This window comes from Tubulanus polymorphus, chromosome 5 (genome assembly GCF_964204645.1).
Source record: "Tubulanus polymorphus chromosome 5, tnTubPoly1.2, whole genome shotgun sequence".
NCBI classification, from domain to species: Eukaryota; Metazoa; Nemertea; class Palaeonemertea; order Tubulaniformes; family Tubulanidae; genus Tubulanus; species Tubulanus polymorphus.
The window spans coordinates 6,729,953-6,749,806 of record NC_134029.1 but is presented as its reverse complement, the minus strand read 5'-3'; the positions used below and the strand labels follow the sequence as shown (position 1 = coordinate 6,749,806).

The window sequence follows — 19,854 nt, the reverse complement described above, 5'->3', positions numbered from 1 at the left end:
TCTCCCTCTCTCCCTCTCTCCCTCTCTCCCTCTCTCCCTCTCTCCCTCTCTCCCTCTCTCCCTCTCTCCCTCTCTCCCTCTCTCCCTCTCTCCCTCTCTCCCTCTCTCCCTCTCTCCCCCTCTCTCTCTCTCTCTCTCTCACTCTCTCTCTCTCTCTCTCTCTCTCTCTCTTCAGGTTGACCTTTGATTAATTTTAATTTACGCCGATCCTAGGACATGGTCAGCGGACAATATTCATAAACAGGTTCTTTGATCTTGGCGCGGTGTGAGAGTGCGACTCGAAGGTGCCGACGCTTGTCTCCCGTTCGATTCGGACGCTACTAATTTTCATGTCCAGTTTCACATTTGGTGTTTATTCACGAGTATATACTACATGCGAGGGTGGTCGGTATATTAGCTTTGATCCCGCGGGCGGTGGCTGTGTCCGAAGTAGCATATGTTTCATCGTAAAACAAACATGAACAAACTAAGTTTCTGCGGAGGCGTTGCTCAAGTAATGTTATACTTCGTTAGATTGTATTTCGATTTAGACAAATAATTCCCGATCACATTACCGATCACCGATCACATTACTATCTGTACTTCGATTTCCGATTTCAAAATCGGACCCCCTGTTTCACTCCGGGCAGGTGAGATGGGTTTGTAAGGGACTTCAAAACCAAAATCAAACGAAATCTTCCCAATTAAAACATAGCAATCAATAGTCAATCACTATTTTAAGATAGAAAATTTGAAAATACATCTTGAAAATCTCGATGGCGTCCGTTCAATTTCTCGTAAAAAACTAACGTGAATTTAAGTCATCTTGCCGGTTTTTATATTGACTTATTTCTTATTTAGTCTCGGAATTCTATCTATATTCATATTAATAAATACAATCAGTGATCATTACGTTATTCCCAGCCGGTACTTTACGCATATTTCTTTGTTGTTTGGCCGCAAAGCAGATGACTTTTATTAGATATCCGACACATTTATTTGGACACAATTGATTTGATCTGAGACTTGTCCTCCGGTGATAAAAACTTCATCGCGAATGAGAACGACAGAATAACGTGGTGAAAATTCTATCTTGCATTCTGATTTTATGGTCTGTTTTATGGCTTTCAAGTGAGCCATCGACGGCTATTTAGTGAGTCATTTCTGACGGAAATTTACCGGTGGCCGTCATCGCGAAATCGACTGAGCAGAAAATGATGCGAAAACTAACTGCAGGCTGCTTGTTATTCGCGGCTTGGCCTAGCCAGAGTTGCTCAGTCGAAAAGTTGATAACTAATGTTGTCACCTGGGAGCCAATCGACGACAAATTAAGATCGGCATTACGAGAGTAAAAGATTTGTAATGCTTGAAAGATTTGATGATCGTAGGAAAGATGATCTGCGAAAAAGATTTACACAAATTGCACTGGAATCTTGACATTTTATGGCAAAAAGTCTCAACCAATGTATCTTAATTATGATAAAATTTATGTTTTTATTCTATTTTTCCGACGTTTTAGGAACGAATAGAAAAAATGAAATTAATTTTTCATTTCTAAAGGTTTCGGTATCATTGTCAATTGCTTGCTGATCGTGTGAAAATCGAGGTGCTTTTCAGGGCCGGAACTGGTGTTGAAATTAAACGGGGCGCAATTAGAACGGGTTTTTATTAACCGAAATACAAACAAATAGAATTACGGTGTGAGCGCGCGCGGCACCGATCAAAAAGCACCTAGGTATCACCGGCACGAGCAGGAGTAACGACTGTTGTAACAATATCGGCCATTTTTTCGCATTGATGTCTGCTCTTAGGCACGTGACCCGCACTTTGTTGTCGTACTCATATATAAACAAACTTTGATTGCCATGCGCACGGATATCGTCATTTCGACCGATGAAAAAGCAATTAATCGTAGAAAATGATTCCGCAAATTGATTGGTTCGAAGCCAATTAGAATCGTTACCATTTATCTTCCTATTATTTCACGTGATCCTCCGTATTGTGAATTAGGATAGTCATTATGTCATCTGTCGGTAAAAACTACTATCCATTAAGTTGAAAAATGATAAAATCCAAACAATTAACCAGAAGGATCTCTTCATAGAAAAAACAACGATATATAATAATTATTTTCAGGGGCGGAAAAAGGGGTCACACTACTTACTTGGGTCACTACTTATACATGGGGGTCTGAGCACTTTCCTGGTTGAAGTTAGGAATGAAATATGTTCACAATTTCACTATTTTCTATAATGGTGATCCGCCACTGTTATTATTATAGTTTCTAAGAATTTTCGATGACCTTTTACCGAAAAATGCTAACACGTATCTTAAATACACTTATTCTAACCGTATCGAACTAATGGTACTGTTGATACAGAATTTATGAAAAGTTATAGGTTTATCAAGTTTTAGAAATAGTTGGTTTGATTGTTGGTTGTCGCCTCGAATTAACTTAAACGTTGTAATGAAAATGTGTGTATTTTGTTGTCGACGCGCATATATACAAAGATGATGCATGCCAATGAATCGGAATCATAACTCGAAAGTGCCGAGGGTATAATTGACTCCGGATTGCGCAAAGCTTAAAAATGCATACAATAGATAAACATGCATGAATAAAACAGCAAGATCAGTTAGATTTAGCGCTATGTCGGCGATGTTTCTCGCGCGCGAGAAAATGATAAATAAAATATGCCCTGTTTGCGGATACATGAATTATAGATCTTTTGTGTACGGTTATCTTCATTTAAGCACGTCCATACGTGGCCACATACACACCGAAACTTGTTACAGTTTCTAGTTATAGAAATACGTTCGCAACGAAACCAGATGACCGGCACGTCATGGTTAAAAGAGCGCAGGTGATATTACTAACACCATCTTTATTAATTAACGCGGGTCGGTAGTATAACGAAATGGAAAATGCACACTGCAAATACCTTTAAATCTTAAATTCACGCGTGAAATATCTTCTGCTACTCTAGTATCATATATGAAGTAAACAAAAATGCAAAGCATATGCCATGTTAATATGGTACATATTTATTAAGATGGACGTAAAATATCTTTTCAATCACAAATTTTGGGTAATTTAAGTTGTTGGCACAAATATTTACGTTTACCCGATTTGTACTAACGAACCGAAATAATCTTACCGATCATCGGAGCACGCTTTGTTTCCTTCAAATTTTTATTTGAAATGGGTTTTTTGTCTCTCCACGACGAAAAAAAGACGGATGCCGTCTTGTGGTGCGCGCAGAAAAAAGACTATTGCGACAAACGCAAATCGATCGCATCTGAAATATTTATGAAGAATTTGATCCTGTCGTTTGTGCTTTTTACCTGGTCGGGTGGAGGTACCTGAAAGCTGAAGCGAACTTCTCTGAAATCGGATGCCGATCGCCGTCAAGTAGCTGCATTCTATTGACTGAGAATTATCAAGTGTATAAGTATAAAGCCAATAACATAATCTACATGTCCCCGTCAGATGCATTTCTGCCTTAAGTCAAGCTCACTTAGTTTATACAACTACTTGCTAAGTTTGTCAACACGAGTCCCTGTGAATGAAACATATTTGTTGGTCAAATACGTTCTAAAAACAAACACCAGCCGGAGGAAAAGAGCTCTCGGAAAGTTTGTCCGGTCTTCGAGTTCAATTGTAGTTCTATTGTTATGGAACATGTGGGCTTTGTTCGGCGACGGGATATTCTGAAATCGACAAAAAGTGAAATGTAAAGAAAGTTGTTTATATTTTACTGGTGGGACAAATGCCGTCTGCGAGGATTCCAGTTCGGAAAATATAGATGTGCAGCGTTGCCACCACCTGGATAGATTTCATGTTTCAGGTGCAATGTTTACTGCAGTAATGTCGTTCGGCCGTGCACGAGGCCAAAACGCTGCTAAACGCGTTGCCAGCTCGTCATCAAAAATCATATAATTTCAAAACAAATATCCCGGACGGAACTTGCAGCTTCTGCGCTGCTTCGTTTTCCCATACTCGCACTTGAGCGGAGTATTTCTTATTATGCGTCTCTTACGGCTCGAAAAGGCTGGTCGTCGATTGTCATTAAAAATTAAGCGCGCTGATTGGTTGGTACTAAGTTATGGCGCCGTCACGTGACTCGCTCAAAGAGAGAACAGGTGTGCGAGAATAAATGAAAGCGCGGCGTGAGTTGTGGAGTAGTCACAGTCAACGACTAGCTATCATTCTGACAACACCGGACAACATTCTCTTCTTGTGATTTTGGGATTAGTATAAATTCATAATGATGATGATGAATCCAAAACCGCAGTCTCACCTGGGCATGCACCACAATATGAACCATCACGGTGGGCCGCCGAGCCTTCAGGGGCGTTACTCACCCCCGCCGTACCGTCCACCGGATCCAATTCGCAGGATGTCCAACCATCATTCGGTATGTTTTGTAATTTTCATTTCTGAGTATCTTTTCGTTAATAATTCACGGATCAAAATCACTCGTGTATTCTAGTAATTTTTTATAGAAATGACGATGTACAATTTAATTATGTATCAATTTTTGTGAAGCAACGGGTAAACAGTTTAATCTATCGTTTGTAGTTTTCGCATGTGTCTCAGGTGATATTTTCTAATATATGAATAAGTCTGATATTTGAATAAGAAAAAATTATTTAAGAAAAATTTTCCATTTCACTCTTCTATATTAAGAGCGATGTTTTTATACCATAAAGTTAGTTCGGTATCAATTAAGGTTTTTCTTGACGAAAATATTTTTCAACATCTATTTGAATTTCGAGATTGTTCTTAATCTGAATCTGAATCTTATGATTTGAGTGGAATATATATAAGTGGTTTTTTCCGCTAAACCCGCTGGTTGTAAAAGAGGGCGAATTTCTACGTTTTTGCGAACGAAGTACGAATCGCGAATTGTACAACGATTTCATTTATTATGTTACGGCGATGTCTATAAATATTTGATAAACTTGCTTTAACACGACAACATATCAGACGTATCTTTTACCGTTAACAGACTCCCGAAAATAAATGCAGTCGTTCGAGTATTATTGTTTCGTCTGATATTTTTTTCTAACTTAGCGACATATAACAAGTACATTACAGTAATGTATTTTCCAGACTGTATACGTTTCTGCAGTATCGGAAGAGTATCCAGAAAGTTAACTTGTATTCATTTCTCTAGACTATCTGGTTTCATTTTATTTGCTGTGACTGCTAGTACTAAAAACCGATTTCTATACGTCTAAATTTTGCCATGATTTTGCAATCTGAATGAATTCCGTAAAGTTGACAACTTGTCGATTCAATTTTCGGGCAGTATTTTGAAACTTACGTCGGTTGCTGAATTATTTCAGTCGACGTGAAACTTAATTCTTTAAGTTGTAAATTTCATAAAACAAAATGTATAACGAAGGTGGCGAAATTGCACGGAGTGGAATATTTCATCCGAGTTCGGCCATCTGTCCGATCATTTTGTCTAGGGCTGTTTTACAACCCTCTACACCTCGTTACTATGAAGTCAACGGTGGTATTAGTGAAACCATCGTCGATGACACACACGGCTTCGATACAACCGAGAATGAAGACAACGGCTCATATTAAGGATATAATTACGGGGTATCAGTCCCATCGGAATTCGGATTTCTGATCATTGTCTAATGCGTGCTTAATCTCTTGTCTATTGTAGGGAAACATCTTTGGAGGGTTAGATGACAGTTTACTAGCGCGAGCCGAGGCACTTGCCGCAGCCGACATCCATTCCAAAGCATCGTCACCTCCGCTGATGAAACACGATAGCATTTACGGGCATACTGACATGGGGCATCATAACATCAATCCTTCCGTTTCGAGACCGCATCAGATGGGTCCACTACATGGCTTCACCACCACCGATTCAATGTTAGATCAAATGTCCGCTGCCGCGTCGATGCCTTTATCGTCTATGACTGATCATCACAATGGCCACCATCCGGCAAATGGTCACCATCACCACGGTCCGCCTCCGCATCAAATGGGTTACACTCCGACCTATTCACATCCTCACAACGGCATGAACGGACATCCAGGAATGCCGCCTAGTCATCATAATATGCATCCACATACCATGCACGATCAAGAATGCGACCCGAGAGAACTTGAAGCCTTCGCGGAACGATTCAAACAGCGTAGAATCAAACTCGGTGTCACACAGGCGGATGTGGGCTCGGCTCTGGGCAAATTGAAACTGCCAGGCGTCGGCTCTTTAAGCCAAAGCACGATTTGTAGATTCGAATCGCTTACGCTCAGTCATAATAACATGATCGCGTTGAAGCCCGTTCTCCAAGCGTGGTTGGAGGAGGCAGAACGCGTCGCTAGAGAGAAAAAGAACAATCCAGACGTGTACGCGAACGGTATGGATAAAAAACGTAAACGGACTTCTATCGCGGCGCCCGAAAAACGATCGTTAGAGGCGTATTTCGCAGTCCAGCCGAGGCCCTCAGGAGAAAAAATTGCACAAATCGCCGAGAAATTGGACTTGAAGAAAAACGTTGTACGCGTGTGGTTCTGTAATCAAAGACAGAAACAAAAGCGAATGAAATTCTCAGCAGTCGGGCACGGGATGCTTTGACAACTCGATAATATTCCATTCTGAAATTTGTAAATACGAAGATTTAAAACAACAATTTTGCAGTGCAGATAACTTTCTATAAAAAACTAGACGTATGATTTTGTTTTGTACATATCATTTACTATTGTGAACTATGTATCCGGGAACCAAGTGCAATACTGTGCTGCTCTCTGGGCGCAAAAATACGGTAACCACGAGTATTGTTTTTTTCTATATATATATATATATATGTACCTTTTTAGTTCGGTGTCGACGACGGTCTTTTTGAGCGTCGATTTTAGATTAGCGAAAACGCATGAATACCTCATTTCCGAAACCCTCCGAATGTAATGATAAGAAATCTATCCTTTCTTCATAGATACTATATATTATATAAATCTCTATTTTCCTATACATAATATTAGCACTCAATACGAAATATTTCACGATTTTCATGAATCAAATCCTATAGGCTTTGAACATTTGACTTATTTTCAACGCGTTAGATTTTGTGTCGGCCAGCGTCGATAAATCAAGTCCAATATAAAAATATTCGTAATATGTCGACATGCGAGATAAAGTTAAACCTTTGTAGTAGACCCGGTGTTCGTGTCGTGTCCCAGGGGGCGCCCTGATCGTATCTGGCAACTATTGCGAGCTCTCGTTTAATGTCGTTTTGTCTCGGACATAATATGGTTTATCCGTAATCAAATCATTATTAATATCGAGATGCGGGCTTTGAGAGAAAGCAGCCACGCTTAGACGATGCTCTAATGGCAGTCGCCGCATTCTCTGGGGTTTAATTAATACTCATAAAACACAAGAAAATGTGACGTACCCTGTAATGCTTAGAATACAGGTAGATATTCACTTGTGCCGCGTAGCGTAGCTTACAACTTAGAATTGCAACTGCGTTATAGAGATTCGAAATATTCGACACGATAAAATAACACCTGATTCGCCCTCAAAGATCTGTATGAATTTTTCATCGAATTAATACGAGAATAGCATTTAATCATTTATTCGAACGAGTATAGCCGATACACCCAATTAATGATGCGGCATATATATTTATACACACATTTAGGGAAATGCGAAGGTGTTTATTAAGGAAATCTTGACTCATTTTCAAAAAAAACGTAATCCGACAGAAAATAAGTAGATCGGTATATAAATGTATGTGTGTATATTGTAACGATAACAGACTATTGTGTATCTCTCGTTATACATACGCGACAAGATGGAGCGCTCTTTCTTGGCATTAAAAATTCATGGAGTGTTCTTGATTCAAAAGCACTACTGGGAATCGTACGCTGATAATATAGAGAAATGCGATCGGATTCATCTTCATATGTTCTCTACGGAGATAGCGCCATTCTTACTGATTCTCAGTGCAACCGCATATTCTATTCACACTCGCGACCATATATGTGTGTATATATATATATATATATATATATATATATATATATATATATATACATATAAATTTCGCGTTTATATATTCACACGGTGAATATTTTCATCAAATGCATATAATTTGTTTAGAAAATTAGCTAAGGAACAGCGGAGTTCTTGTTATGGTGCCGGTTGACATCGCGAATCGCGTTGCCAGCTAAGGACGACTATTCCGAATTCTATATTTTCGATGAGTAATTTTGCGCGTTCAACACGGAAAGAAAAATGAAATAATCCTTCTGCTCGCTATTAAAGTCCTTAATCGATAAACAAGAAGACAATCAGGAAATGACAAAATAAGAATTTCGCTAAGAGCTAACTTAACTTAAAGTGCTTCGGCATATCGAATAACGCTATTGAGCGTTGAAATCTTTCTTTTTTACATGGATTTCTTAAATAACTTTTTTTCGTTTTGTCGTTTGAAAGTGACTTGCAGGCGCACCGCCCCAGCGATTGCGCAGACGTTTGATAATTTCTATAAGGCTATAATCGTTTAATTGTCGAGACATATATATATATATATATATATATATATATATATATATATATATATATATATATATATATATATATATATATATATATATATATATATATATATATATATATATATATATATATATATATATATATATATATATATATGTATTTATGCGGACATATGTCCAAATAGGAAAATCGTTTGAACTCCATTGTCAAATCCGGAAATGCGTGTAGAAAATCGGTCAAATCGCCGCCGCCATGTTTGATTCTTTAACAATACTTCCATTGTCGACATTCTGAGATACTAGTCTCATGATATGTATGTGTTTTCGATACAATTGCGACAATACAGCAACATCGCGTGAGGTGGGCAACAATAATTCGGAACTTAAAATCATCGTGGCCATCATCAAATTCTACATCTGCAGCGTTGTTCGAAAAAGAAAAATTCGAAAACTCTTCGGCTTAACGGATATTTTTGTCAAAATAATCGCTAATTCTGCTCATCGAATAGGTTATTTTTCGAATAGTTGAATTTTTCCATTTTGTTAGGAGCAATTCGCTTGTCGCGCTATTTCAACGTCGTCTGTCTGCTCTCCATTTGCCCGCGGGCAGGCGCGCCATTCCATCGATCAACTAGTAGTCGGTTGCGTTTCGTAGAAAGATTACGTGCGGCGAGTATTTCAGACAAAAGCTTTTACAGCCCGTTCGCCGTACTACTACGCCAGCTTCAGGTGCCGTTTTTGTCGCTTTATGCTGGAAAAAAAACTAAAATCCGCAGCTGATGAAATCAGACTGAAAAGAAAATGTGTAGTAGATAATTGCGAGCTCGTAATCCTGATGCATTTTAAAGCCTTTTACGTGAAATGCTCACAGCATTTTTAGCCAACAGCGAGTTCTGGCGTTGCAATCAGGTCCGATGCAAATTGCCAATGATTATAGTTTAATTTTTCCTACGCTAAAGTTGATTGCAAGAATTCAATTTGTTTGCATTTAAATTTTAGTTAACTCGTAAACAGCGATCTTATATGAATTGATATATTTTCTCGATTCACTGTGATAAGAGAAGGCAGCATTTTCGAATCAGTTACCTGTAGATAATGATCAAACTTTTCGCTTCTATATAGGTTTAAAACGATGCATTTCTGTCAGGCATTCACGCGTTATTCCAATATTCCAGTCAATTTGCACATTAGAAATCGCGCTCTCAACAAAATTGCCAGCATTTATTTTGTTTTCATTCATATTAAGAACAGAACGAAAATAGTTCATATTCGTTTTGTTGCATTTTCTCGAGTTGTCAGTGATGTTTTCACAAACCTTTTGTTGTGTTCAATTTTATCATTTTATCATTATACAATACCGTATAGTCGTTTTATCATTATCAATGTGCTATGTATTTTTGCATTTTTCAATGTCCACCGATTGTATTCCCGAGGACCGGTTTCGTAGACTATATATTCCAAGTCCCAGTACCACTTGAAACATTCCAATCACCTCTACGAAACCGGCCCCCAAAAATTTTTGTTTTTGTTTTGTTGTTTCTTTTATCTACTGAAGTTATACATTATTATAATCACTAACGAAGAGTCCTCATACACGATCTATAGGAATATCTCGTTGAATAATATAATGTTGAATGAAATGCGTTGAATCTCTTGCGAGCCGTTTCCGGAACAAATACATGATAGAAAAAATCAGGCGGAATCATTTTCGCCTTGTCTTGAGTAGTTAATACTAGTAATATATTGTCAAAATGTTTTATGCTCTTGTATTGTATATCTTGTGTACATTTTGTAAGTAAATATTGAGAATTTATTGTAAATACTGCATATTTGAACGTAAAAAACCCACCGAGAATTGTCATTGTAAAAACTTAGTCACTCACATTCATTTGCCTTATACTCGTTTGTTTATCTATTTATTTATGAAATATTGATATGCGAACAACTACAGAAAATACACGAATGGTTATGATGATAATGACGATGATTGATTATGAATATATTGTAAACATTATATCCAAAAGAGATAGAAAAAAACGACATTTCGGTAAAATAAAATTTATGAAATTGTACGAAAATCCCTAAATAATTATCTCCAATTATTGGTCTCGCGTTACAATATGGGAAAAGACAATCTTCAAAGATCAACGTTTTTTAGATAGATTGGAACCACAGTTGTGACTAATCAATTACTGATTAATCAATTACTTCAAGCACATTGTTAACAATAGACAAGACCAATGTGTCTCATCCAAATAAGACAGCGACTGTGACCGGGCTGGGACTCAAACCCGGACTCATAATATCAAAACTTATTGAGTCTTGAATCCGGCTCTCAGTCACCAACCCTATTAGCCGGCTGTGGAACTGGATCCAGGAGCAAAATCATACCGCAAACATTATAATGTAACCAGTATTTTAAACCTCAGTAGTATTACTTAATTTACTTAGAAATATCCAAAGTAAAGCTTAATTCTAAACACAAAATCATTACTATGGATATGCCAAACACTGGAGACGTAGGTGGATTTTTAAGGTGAACCTAACCACACCCGTGGACCAATAGAAAATCACACCTGGTGAAATTCAATCAAAATAGCACTAAAAGAAATATTAGTTTAACCAGCAACATCGGGAATTAGCGACATTTACCGGGTGTCTCGTTTCCCATTAATTGTTGACGACTAGATTTCCATGGGATATTTGGCAAGTTGAGAATTAGTGTTGTGTTTACTTGTCGTTTTGACAGATGCTGAAAGCGATGGCTATGTTAATAGGTGTTTGTGTAGCGTGCACCCGTCAATGTTGTGCTAACACGAAAATTAGCTTTCTCCTACGAACGCCACCAAGTAAAGAACCAATTCAATGAAACCTTATAACACGGAACAAGCAGAATCAATACAATACCAATTCAACGATTTATGAAGCATTGTAAACGCGACTTGGTTCTTTCCCAGCGGCAAGGTTTCATTTAAATTGTCTAATTTAATTGCTCGTCGCGGCGATATCATTGTCCATGGATATCGTCTCGGTTTGACCACACGGCACGCGTCCACGGACGGCTCCGTTCGCGTGTACGGCCGCCGACCATTGTCATCAAACACGAGTCAAGCGAGCTAATTTTCCCGTGCTTGACGGCCAATTATTGCCACTCGAAAACAAAGCGACCCGGCGACTTAATGCCTAATCGGAAGTTAAACGATTCTAATTGGAGCACCGGGGTGTAAATGCATTGACTTCCGACACTCTACCTGCCGGGTTAAAGAAATATAGTTCACAATTCCTCCCGGGCGGTGAACATTCGGTAACGTAAGTCACTTAGGTATGTTTCATCGGGCATCAACACTTAAATGACCACCTGTTTGGGTAAAGCATCCGAATCATTGTTATATGTATTTATGCGTGTAAATAGGCATGAATTCACTCAAATACATTGCTATAATTATGCAGGAGGTTGTTACCGCCAATTAGCCTTCTGTCGAGTAGTTAACTCTTGAAAACTGAAGTAGTGCTGTATCAATCTTTCTATTCGTCGATAAACTGGTTTTGTGAACTAAAATGGAATTGACTACAACAGAGATTTTAATACAACGGTCTCAAAGATATTTAAAAGATACCCAGTACTGAATCAGCCGGAAGAGTCATCGTCCGAATCACAATGTTTCCGTCATCTTTTGACCGTCATCTTTGTACATTTATGTTTATTGGTTTATACATGTGTATTTCTATTCTATTTTCTACCGCACTTATCCTTATGTGTTTAATGCATTTCAATTCGTTTCAGGTTATATAGCAATTTCCAGCAAAATTTAAACACAAAGTAAACAACCGTTGCAAAATAGAATGCGATGATGAGAGTGACCTTTGTTTGAAAGAGGAAACTTCCATATTATTGCATATTCATTGATATATCTATATACACAGTAAAGCCTAGCAAAAGTGTAAAACTGATAGGCTGCAGCAAAGCTCTACCGGTAACAAGTTATCTGACATAGTCACACATGTATAGATGAACCGAGGAAACGTATTCTCGGCTAAGCCGATAGAAATGTAACGCTCCTTCAGGACGTGATTTCTCTAGTGAATTCACGCCGCCTGATCATTAATGCGCGCGTGTGTCATATCTTCATTCACAATACGCCAAACATACGCTAACTACGACACACTCTCTTTAAAATATCTCCTTGAGAGAAGGGGAGTTAATCACGGCTTTACAATGGCTAATCTCGTCTGTAAAGGCCCCTTTAATCCTCGACTCAGGCCATACAACCGATTGCTACGATACGCTCTCAACATATCACTTGGCGAAAAGGTGAAAATTGGTTGCAGATTCACAATATATGGACTTTATAACGAGTTCGGTATCGCTCAAGACATGGTCTTCGAAGTCCTGTATCATCGGTAGAACCAGGGAAGTGTAGTGATTACACTTCCCTGGTTGAACCTTGAAACGGAAATACTTCCAGGTCTTTTTCTCGATACTTTCATCAAACGTGACTCTTCGAGTAAATCTTCGAGTAGATCTTCGAGTAAATGAAATTGAGAGTGCACTGACAACCCTAAAAAGAAGCTTATCACAATGTACGTGCAACGATAGTTTGTAAGCCCCGGTAAAGGGACATATTTTTTCTACAATCGGCTTACGCGCATGGCATACGATGATATTCGAAAGGTCCTTAGGCCAATTTCTCAGACAGGGGCCTAAAAACGTTTTTAGGCCCCTGATTGTCCATGCAAAAATGAAATTTCAATTAATTCACTGGTTAAATCAAAACAACGTCTGCGTTAATGTATATGCATGCTGGACCGCGAAAGATGGCCAGAGTTACAGACACGGTTTTCCTATTCGATATAACGTATTCGAACCGGACGATTAATTTACACAAGGGGTTCGACATACGAGGAAACCCGATTCTTTATTTGCGTTAACCCCGCAGGTACTACGCACTTCAAATTCGATAGAAAATCCCGGTTTCATATCATTCGATCCGCTACATACCGGAAGCGAGGATATTCGATCGTCGGCTCGGCTACGAGTTCGCACTTTCGACATCAGCCGGATTTAGCATCATTTTACCACTTAACTGCTGAATGGCCGATGACAGTAATGCGTCAGTAGATGATAAGTGACTAATAGGCTTAATATTAGAAAATATCGGCGTGCATTATGAAGACAGACAGGTGGACTGTAAATCGCCTAGCGATCGGGGACACGGGTCAGCGTATGGCCGACATTTCCAGGCGACGAACATTAGTAAAATGTCAGCGAATTGATGAATCGAATTTTTACACACATAAACGAAGCGTCGCTCTCGCGATAATCTAATTAAACCACGAAAGTCTGAATGGAAGCAAAATGATGAAAAGCTTAACGAATCTGTTTTTAGAATATGTTTTTCAATGCTTTTTTGTCTCGATATTAATAAGATTAGTGATCTTCCTGATTAAGAAGAAACTATTTACATGTACGTATTAGGAAAATTCCCCGAAAGAAAATCATTTTCTCCACATATAAACGTATTTGATTATAATCATATTTACGACGATAATTCAAGATAAACGAGATTCCGTATGATATCGCATTCACGGATATCTAACATCAGGTAATACGACTTGAATCTTAACAGTCGATAACGCGCTTTGAAATCTATCCTATGTCACAACTCAAGAGCAATAAATTGTTCCTGCAAACACTAGTCACGAGCAAGTCGCGTCCACTCGACAATTTCTCAGTAGATATTCTCAATGCAGATCGTTCTACACACCGACTCTTCGGCGATAAAACATTCAATTTTTCGTGCTAGAAAAATCCCTTGCACCCGAGTCCCCTGGTCTTAATGCAAATCTCAATTCCGGCCAGACATCTGCTGCAGTCGCTTCCTCGTCTGGAATAAGTGTGAAGTTCCCAAGAGATTCCCACGGATTCTAACGATTAATAGTTTTATTAAAGTTTTGTGTGAACTATGCATGTATTGTTTTTATTTGATCAAGAAATGAATAAACTTGTAGTTAAAAAGTTAACCTTCATACGTAGACTAACCCCGGTGCCCACAGGGGCCTGACACAAAATGTTTTTGGCCCCAGTATCCTAGGTACTATACATATAAAAAGTCTTTTTATATATAGTACCTAGGATACTGGGGTCAAAAACTGTTTGTGTCAGGCCCCTGTGCCGGTGTCAAAGTAAAAGCTGGCGCGTGCACTGAGGTGCGTAAGTGTACAGGTAAAATGAGTACGCATCGTTTTCGCGCCCTAGGGCTATCTATGGACACTCGATAAAACGACTATCGACAAATGAAAACTGGATGCGACAACCAGATGGTGTATAGATACACACGCCATAGACAAAGCGATAAATCTGTTCTGGCCGTCATAAAACAGTTAATTTCGATGGCAGATGAGACCTATTAGACGATTCTGAAGCGGGCGAAGGTGAATTAATTAGGTCTTCAACAAAGTCACGTGTAATGAACCTGTTAACTGTTGCATGATAGAACATGATAGTTGCCAGATGCGGTGAATTACGTCCACCTAATTTCGGAGGGTATCGTTTTGTTGACGCGGTCGTGTTAAACTACGCCTGGTTGAAGTCGGGCTTTCACCATCGCGTGCCGGCACGTGTAGCACATATCCGTCCATAAAATTCGACACATATGCTCTGAAATCTGTCGTTTTGTATTGCTATAATTAGTTGTCTCTGTAGTTGCTTTCAATTGTGGTTTGCTATGAACTAAGATAGATCGAATCGAGAATCCCTGACAAATTTCCATAGGAAAACATTTTGAAGAATCCGTCTTCTCTTTGTTAGCTCATTGATGCTGATCTTGGTAAAGCAGGATGAGATCATATCATGACACATACTGTCAGTACCTTCCGTACCAAAAATACAATCTGTGTAACCGTAAAATAAAATATTCCTAAGGACCGAGACGTAGTACTCTACTTAATAGCGTTCGTACGTCTGAACAGTAAATGTATATATTTAATAGTGATAGTTGTTTTCTAAACGATTCAAGTCATTTTCAACCACTGGTAATTGTGTTGAAAATAGAAACCGACTTGTATCGGGGTGTTTTTGGGTATCGGACGCGAACCACGTTCGACAAAACTAACCGATTACACAACCGATTCATGTCGCGCCGTTGTAAGCAGTACTATAAACGCAAAAGCGAATATACCTGTCGAAAAAGAATGAGAGCCTGGGAGGCTGACAGGTGCGACGTAAGGCGACCTAAAACCGTCGCCGTTGCTGATATACCGTCAAGTCTTGAATCACGATCTAAAGTCGGTGGTGTTGTATTATTGTGTCATGTTGATTTTCCGGATTCGGTAAACACGGCACACGTTTTCACGGGCTGTACACGAATAATTGAACCAATATTTGAACCACGCGTTCTGTTCAGACGTTAAGGTATAATGACATCCATAGGCCAGAGCGGGGCAAAATCTGGCTGATCAAGAAAAAAAAATTCCGCTAAATTTCTTAAAATATACGAAGGCCTAAATTATATTTGGTGAAAGGGAAAAGCAAGTGCGCAATGTTTGAGGTTTGGATAAAAGGTTTTAATGTCAATCGTCTTCGTTCACACATTGGCCTTCAACTGTGACATACGCTTGATGGACTATATATAACGGGTGATGAGTGAAAGCCGGACCCGGGCTTCGGACTCAAATAATTACAAAGAAATTGTAAACCAATGTCCTTTATTTGGGTCAATCGACCTACTGCGGGGAACACTTTCCGACAAAGAAACCTTCTACAGTAGATACCGCCCGAGTTGGATCCGATCAACTCGGACAACCGTTCAACTCGGATGTTTGCTGTGTAAAAGCAGGGCATCTTTCCACCGCAGGGCATCTTTCCACCGCATCCTGACTGAGTAAAACGTTGTGATTAGATATCAGTCATTGCTGTGTTGTGGGACTTATTCAGCGAATTTTTTCAGTGAGGATAACCGTACATAGATAGATAGGAAACGAATGACTCATTACGCCCCCTACGATTTAACGTTTATATATTTCGTACTCTGTTTGATTAATTTCAGTAATCTGACCGAGCATTTTTCTCGCTCCGACAGAGCGACAAGCTGTACATTTTACGTATAGCTAACAAGTGCTGAATAATTGATGTGAAAATGCCCGATTGAAATTATGAAATGAACCTGCTACATTGTGCACAGATATCTGACAGTGGCGCGGTCTAGATATGTTTCTATGATATGTCATTGGTTCCATCTATCTATCTTTCTATTGCCCAAAATGTTAAACAAGTGTCGACCGTTTTCGACAGGACTACCGTATGTAAATAAAGTAAAGAAATCGAATACTTATTCTAGAAAATATAGTTCAGTAGTTCTAGGAAGCGATTCTATACTTAACGGTGGTTCTTTTTCGGGTTCTGTGGAATTTTAGCAGGATGCAAGTTATGTGATATCATAATCTACCTAGTGGTTGGATTTCTTAACTTTGTACAGCTTCGTATTTTGAACGGGTTTAATGATTTATTGATAGTATCACATTTTACATATCAGCAACATCAAAGATGTCTCGGCAGTTGCAACCGAACGCGTCGAACGAACGCGAGCGCAACGTTGGCTCATTGAAAAAATAAGCATTCCAAAGACTCGTAACGAGAGACTTCTTCAAAGAATTATACATATATATCGTTGTCTGTAGTTTTGTCGAAGTATTAAAAAAAACTTCCCGACATTTATTGACGTATAGAAGACCTCTAGAAGTTTATTTTCCATTTGATGTCAACAAAGTCGGAAGTAAAACTTTGCAAACATGTCCGTCTATAATTCTAGCTGACAAACAGAGTTACTTCGATAAAAATATGGGCTTTTGCATACACCGAGATATTATATTCTGCAAAACAATAACATTTTCTTCGTAGGCGACTTAATCATATCCACGATGCTCTATACAAAGACAATGGTTCACTCTGCGCGCGCGCCGCGTATATTGGATACAGCACCGGAACCTAACAGCAGGTGCTACGGACGTCATTTCCGCTTATACCGTGCACGCTTGACTGCGATTCTCTCTCCAACGATAGCTTTTAAATGTACCGTCAACTTCTTCATATCAACTTTAAACTATCTGAACGGTTGCAGTGCCACTCATTCGAATTACAATTGAAGCGTAATTGCACCGGAAAAGATTCGCTATGTGTTCACGAAAATTCGCATCTATTATGAATGGTCAACAAATTATAAGAAATAAATCGAATAGGGCCCGTCGGAAAGTAGCAGTTTAGTTGAAACAGTTCATGAAGGTTGGCCAATTCATTCAACGTGGTCTGTTTAAAAAAAAAATCAAAGGAAATTCCGGCGAAATAACGTCATTTGTTATTCGTTTAAAGCTAAAATAAAAGCAAATTCAATCAATTAAATTTTCTAACGAAGCAAACATGCTGTTTATTACGCCCGGTTCGCTGCGGCAATGGCATTTCGCGTGTCGAAGTTCCGTCAGGGGACATTAGTCGCTAACAGGCACAAATAGTACCTGATTGGAACGCAGATTGCCAAAATTTAGTATCGTTAGTCGACGTCAGATTTCATTTGGAAGCGCTCGTATTGACGACAGCACATTTTACGACGCTTGACGACATTGCCGTAGTAAGGTTCATTCGACGCCATATTTCGCCGTCTGCCTCATTACGATAGCTAATGGGAAAAGGTCGAGCGCTGCTACAACAATCCATTTCAACGACATAATCGAAAGCTGAATGCAAAACAGTTTGTAAGAAAAGAACAGTGGATATTAACGAACTTATTTCCGCTAGTCGGTTATTTCTACGTCGACCATTAGAGTTTCCGTCAGTTTTCTGCAAATGTCTTTTTGTGTATTTATTCACAAGAAAACTAAAGAAATTTGTTACATGAAAATTAAATGGCTTCGAATATTTCGTAATACGAACGCTTAGTCAATGAGAATGCACTTTGTTCTATACAAAACGCTTGTGCTTATGTCCAATTATTTTTAACTCGGTTGAAATTGTGGATAAAACATAAAATTTCTTTATATAATCGTCAAATTATCAACAGAAATCTTCTCTAAAAAGCTTGTTCGTTTGGGTTAGCGTATAGGTTGTATCAGCAATAGAGAGAATTGACAGCAATTGTCTTCGCAAACGTAATCTGTTATAGCGTTTATCGACAAAACGAAGTTTAAACGAGTATCGGAAGTGAATCGGAAGAGCTCAAAGTTGAGTAGTTTCCGATACGGAAGGTTCCTATCGATCCTCGCATCAGCCTCTGCGCTGTGCCGGTGTACCGAACAGTAATTAAACTCAAGTATCCAGCAGTAAAGACTCGTGTTACGGGCGTGTTTAACTCGTACAGCGACAGTGACAGCGGTAATTGTTTAATGACAATGCGGCATGTCGTCTTCGTTTGTTGACGAAACAGATCTCGACGTCGTCATCAGTGATAATTGGCTGACGACAGGCGATACTATACTCGGGAGCGATGAGATGGGATCGTCAGGTTTACAAGAAAAAACTTGGGGAAATACGCGAGAATGGCTGTGTTAGTTGTGAATTCGGGCGCAGCGTTAGAAAGTGAATATATATATATATATATATATATATATATATATATATATATATATATATATATATATATATATATATATATATATATATATATATATATATATATATATATATATATATATATATATGTATATATATATATATATATATATATCATTTTTAGAGTTGTTCAACACCATTTCGATAGTTAATAGGCTGGCTTTTGTCGACAAGCGACGCGACGCCTATCGACACAACTGATGAGAGCAACCGCGATCGTAGCCCAGCTTATGTCGACTGCACTCCGATTCCCAGTAACTGAAACCTCGACGGGTAAAGGGTCCGACCAAGAACATTTTCGGAGGGAAACTTGGTGGCTATGGTTAGGGTCCCAGGGCTAGATCTAGAGTCTGAATCAGGGAAGGGTGCACCCCAAAGTAGGGCATATCATACAATGGCACTCCGAAAGAAAGCTCATCGGGAAACATTGATTCATTTTGAAAATCCAGAAAACATGCTTATGAATTTTAACTTTCTTAGGTATCAGTTTGATATTTTTTCAGTTCCCATGAAATTTCAAGCCAATTGACATTTTAGGGGGTGCGCACACCTTGCACCCCGTGGATCTGCCCCTAGGTCCCTCGAAACAGATTCGTCTAAGATGAGTTGTCTAATGTTGAGAATTTGAGAAAAAACTTCTGAAATTATGTATTTTGTATCTCGTCCGAGTATGTTTGTATTTGTATTTGGCTTTGTTGTTATATGTATGTATATAAAGGCGCAATAAAGTAGTAATTGAATTGGATTG

The 19,854-nt window shown here is 38.8% G+C and overlaps 1 protein-coding gene across 1 annotated transcript; it reads left to right on the top strand.

The window, feature by feature from the left end:
- The first annotated feature begins 4,247 nt into the window (after positions 1–4,247).
- Positions 4,248–6,584, top strand: LOC141905509 (POU domain, class 4, transcription factor 3-like). Its single transcript, XM_074794385.1, has 2 exons — positions 4,248–4,397; positions 5,664–6,584. Exons 1-2 carry the CDS (start codon positions 4,248–4,250, stop codon positions 6,582–6,584), a joined length of 1,071 nt encoding a protein of 356 aa, XP_074650486.1.
- The last annotated feature ends 13,270 nt before the right edge of the window (positions 6,585–19,854 follow it).

Coding starts and splice junctions, on each gene's coding strand:
- LOC141905509 (XM_074794385.1), top strand. CDS start 4,248: ATGATGATGATGAATCCAAAACCGCAGTCTCACCTGGGCATGCACCAC. Junction 4,398..5,663: donor GGATGTCCAACCATCATTCG/GTATGTTTTGTA, acceptor TGTCTATTGTAG/GGAAACATCTTTGGAGGGTT.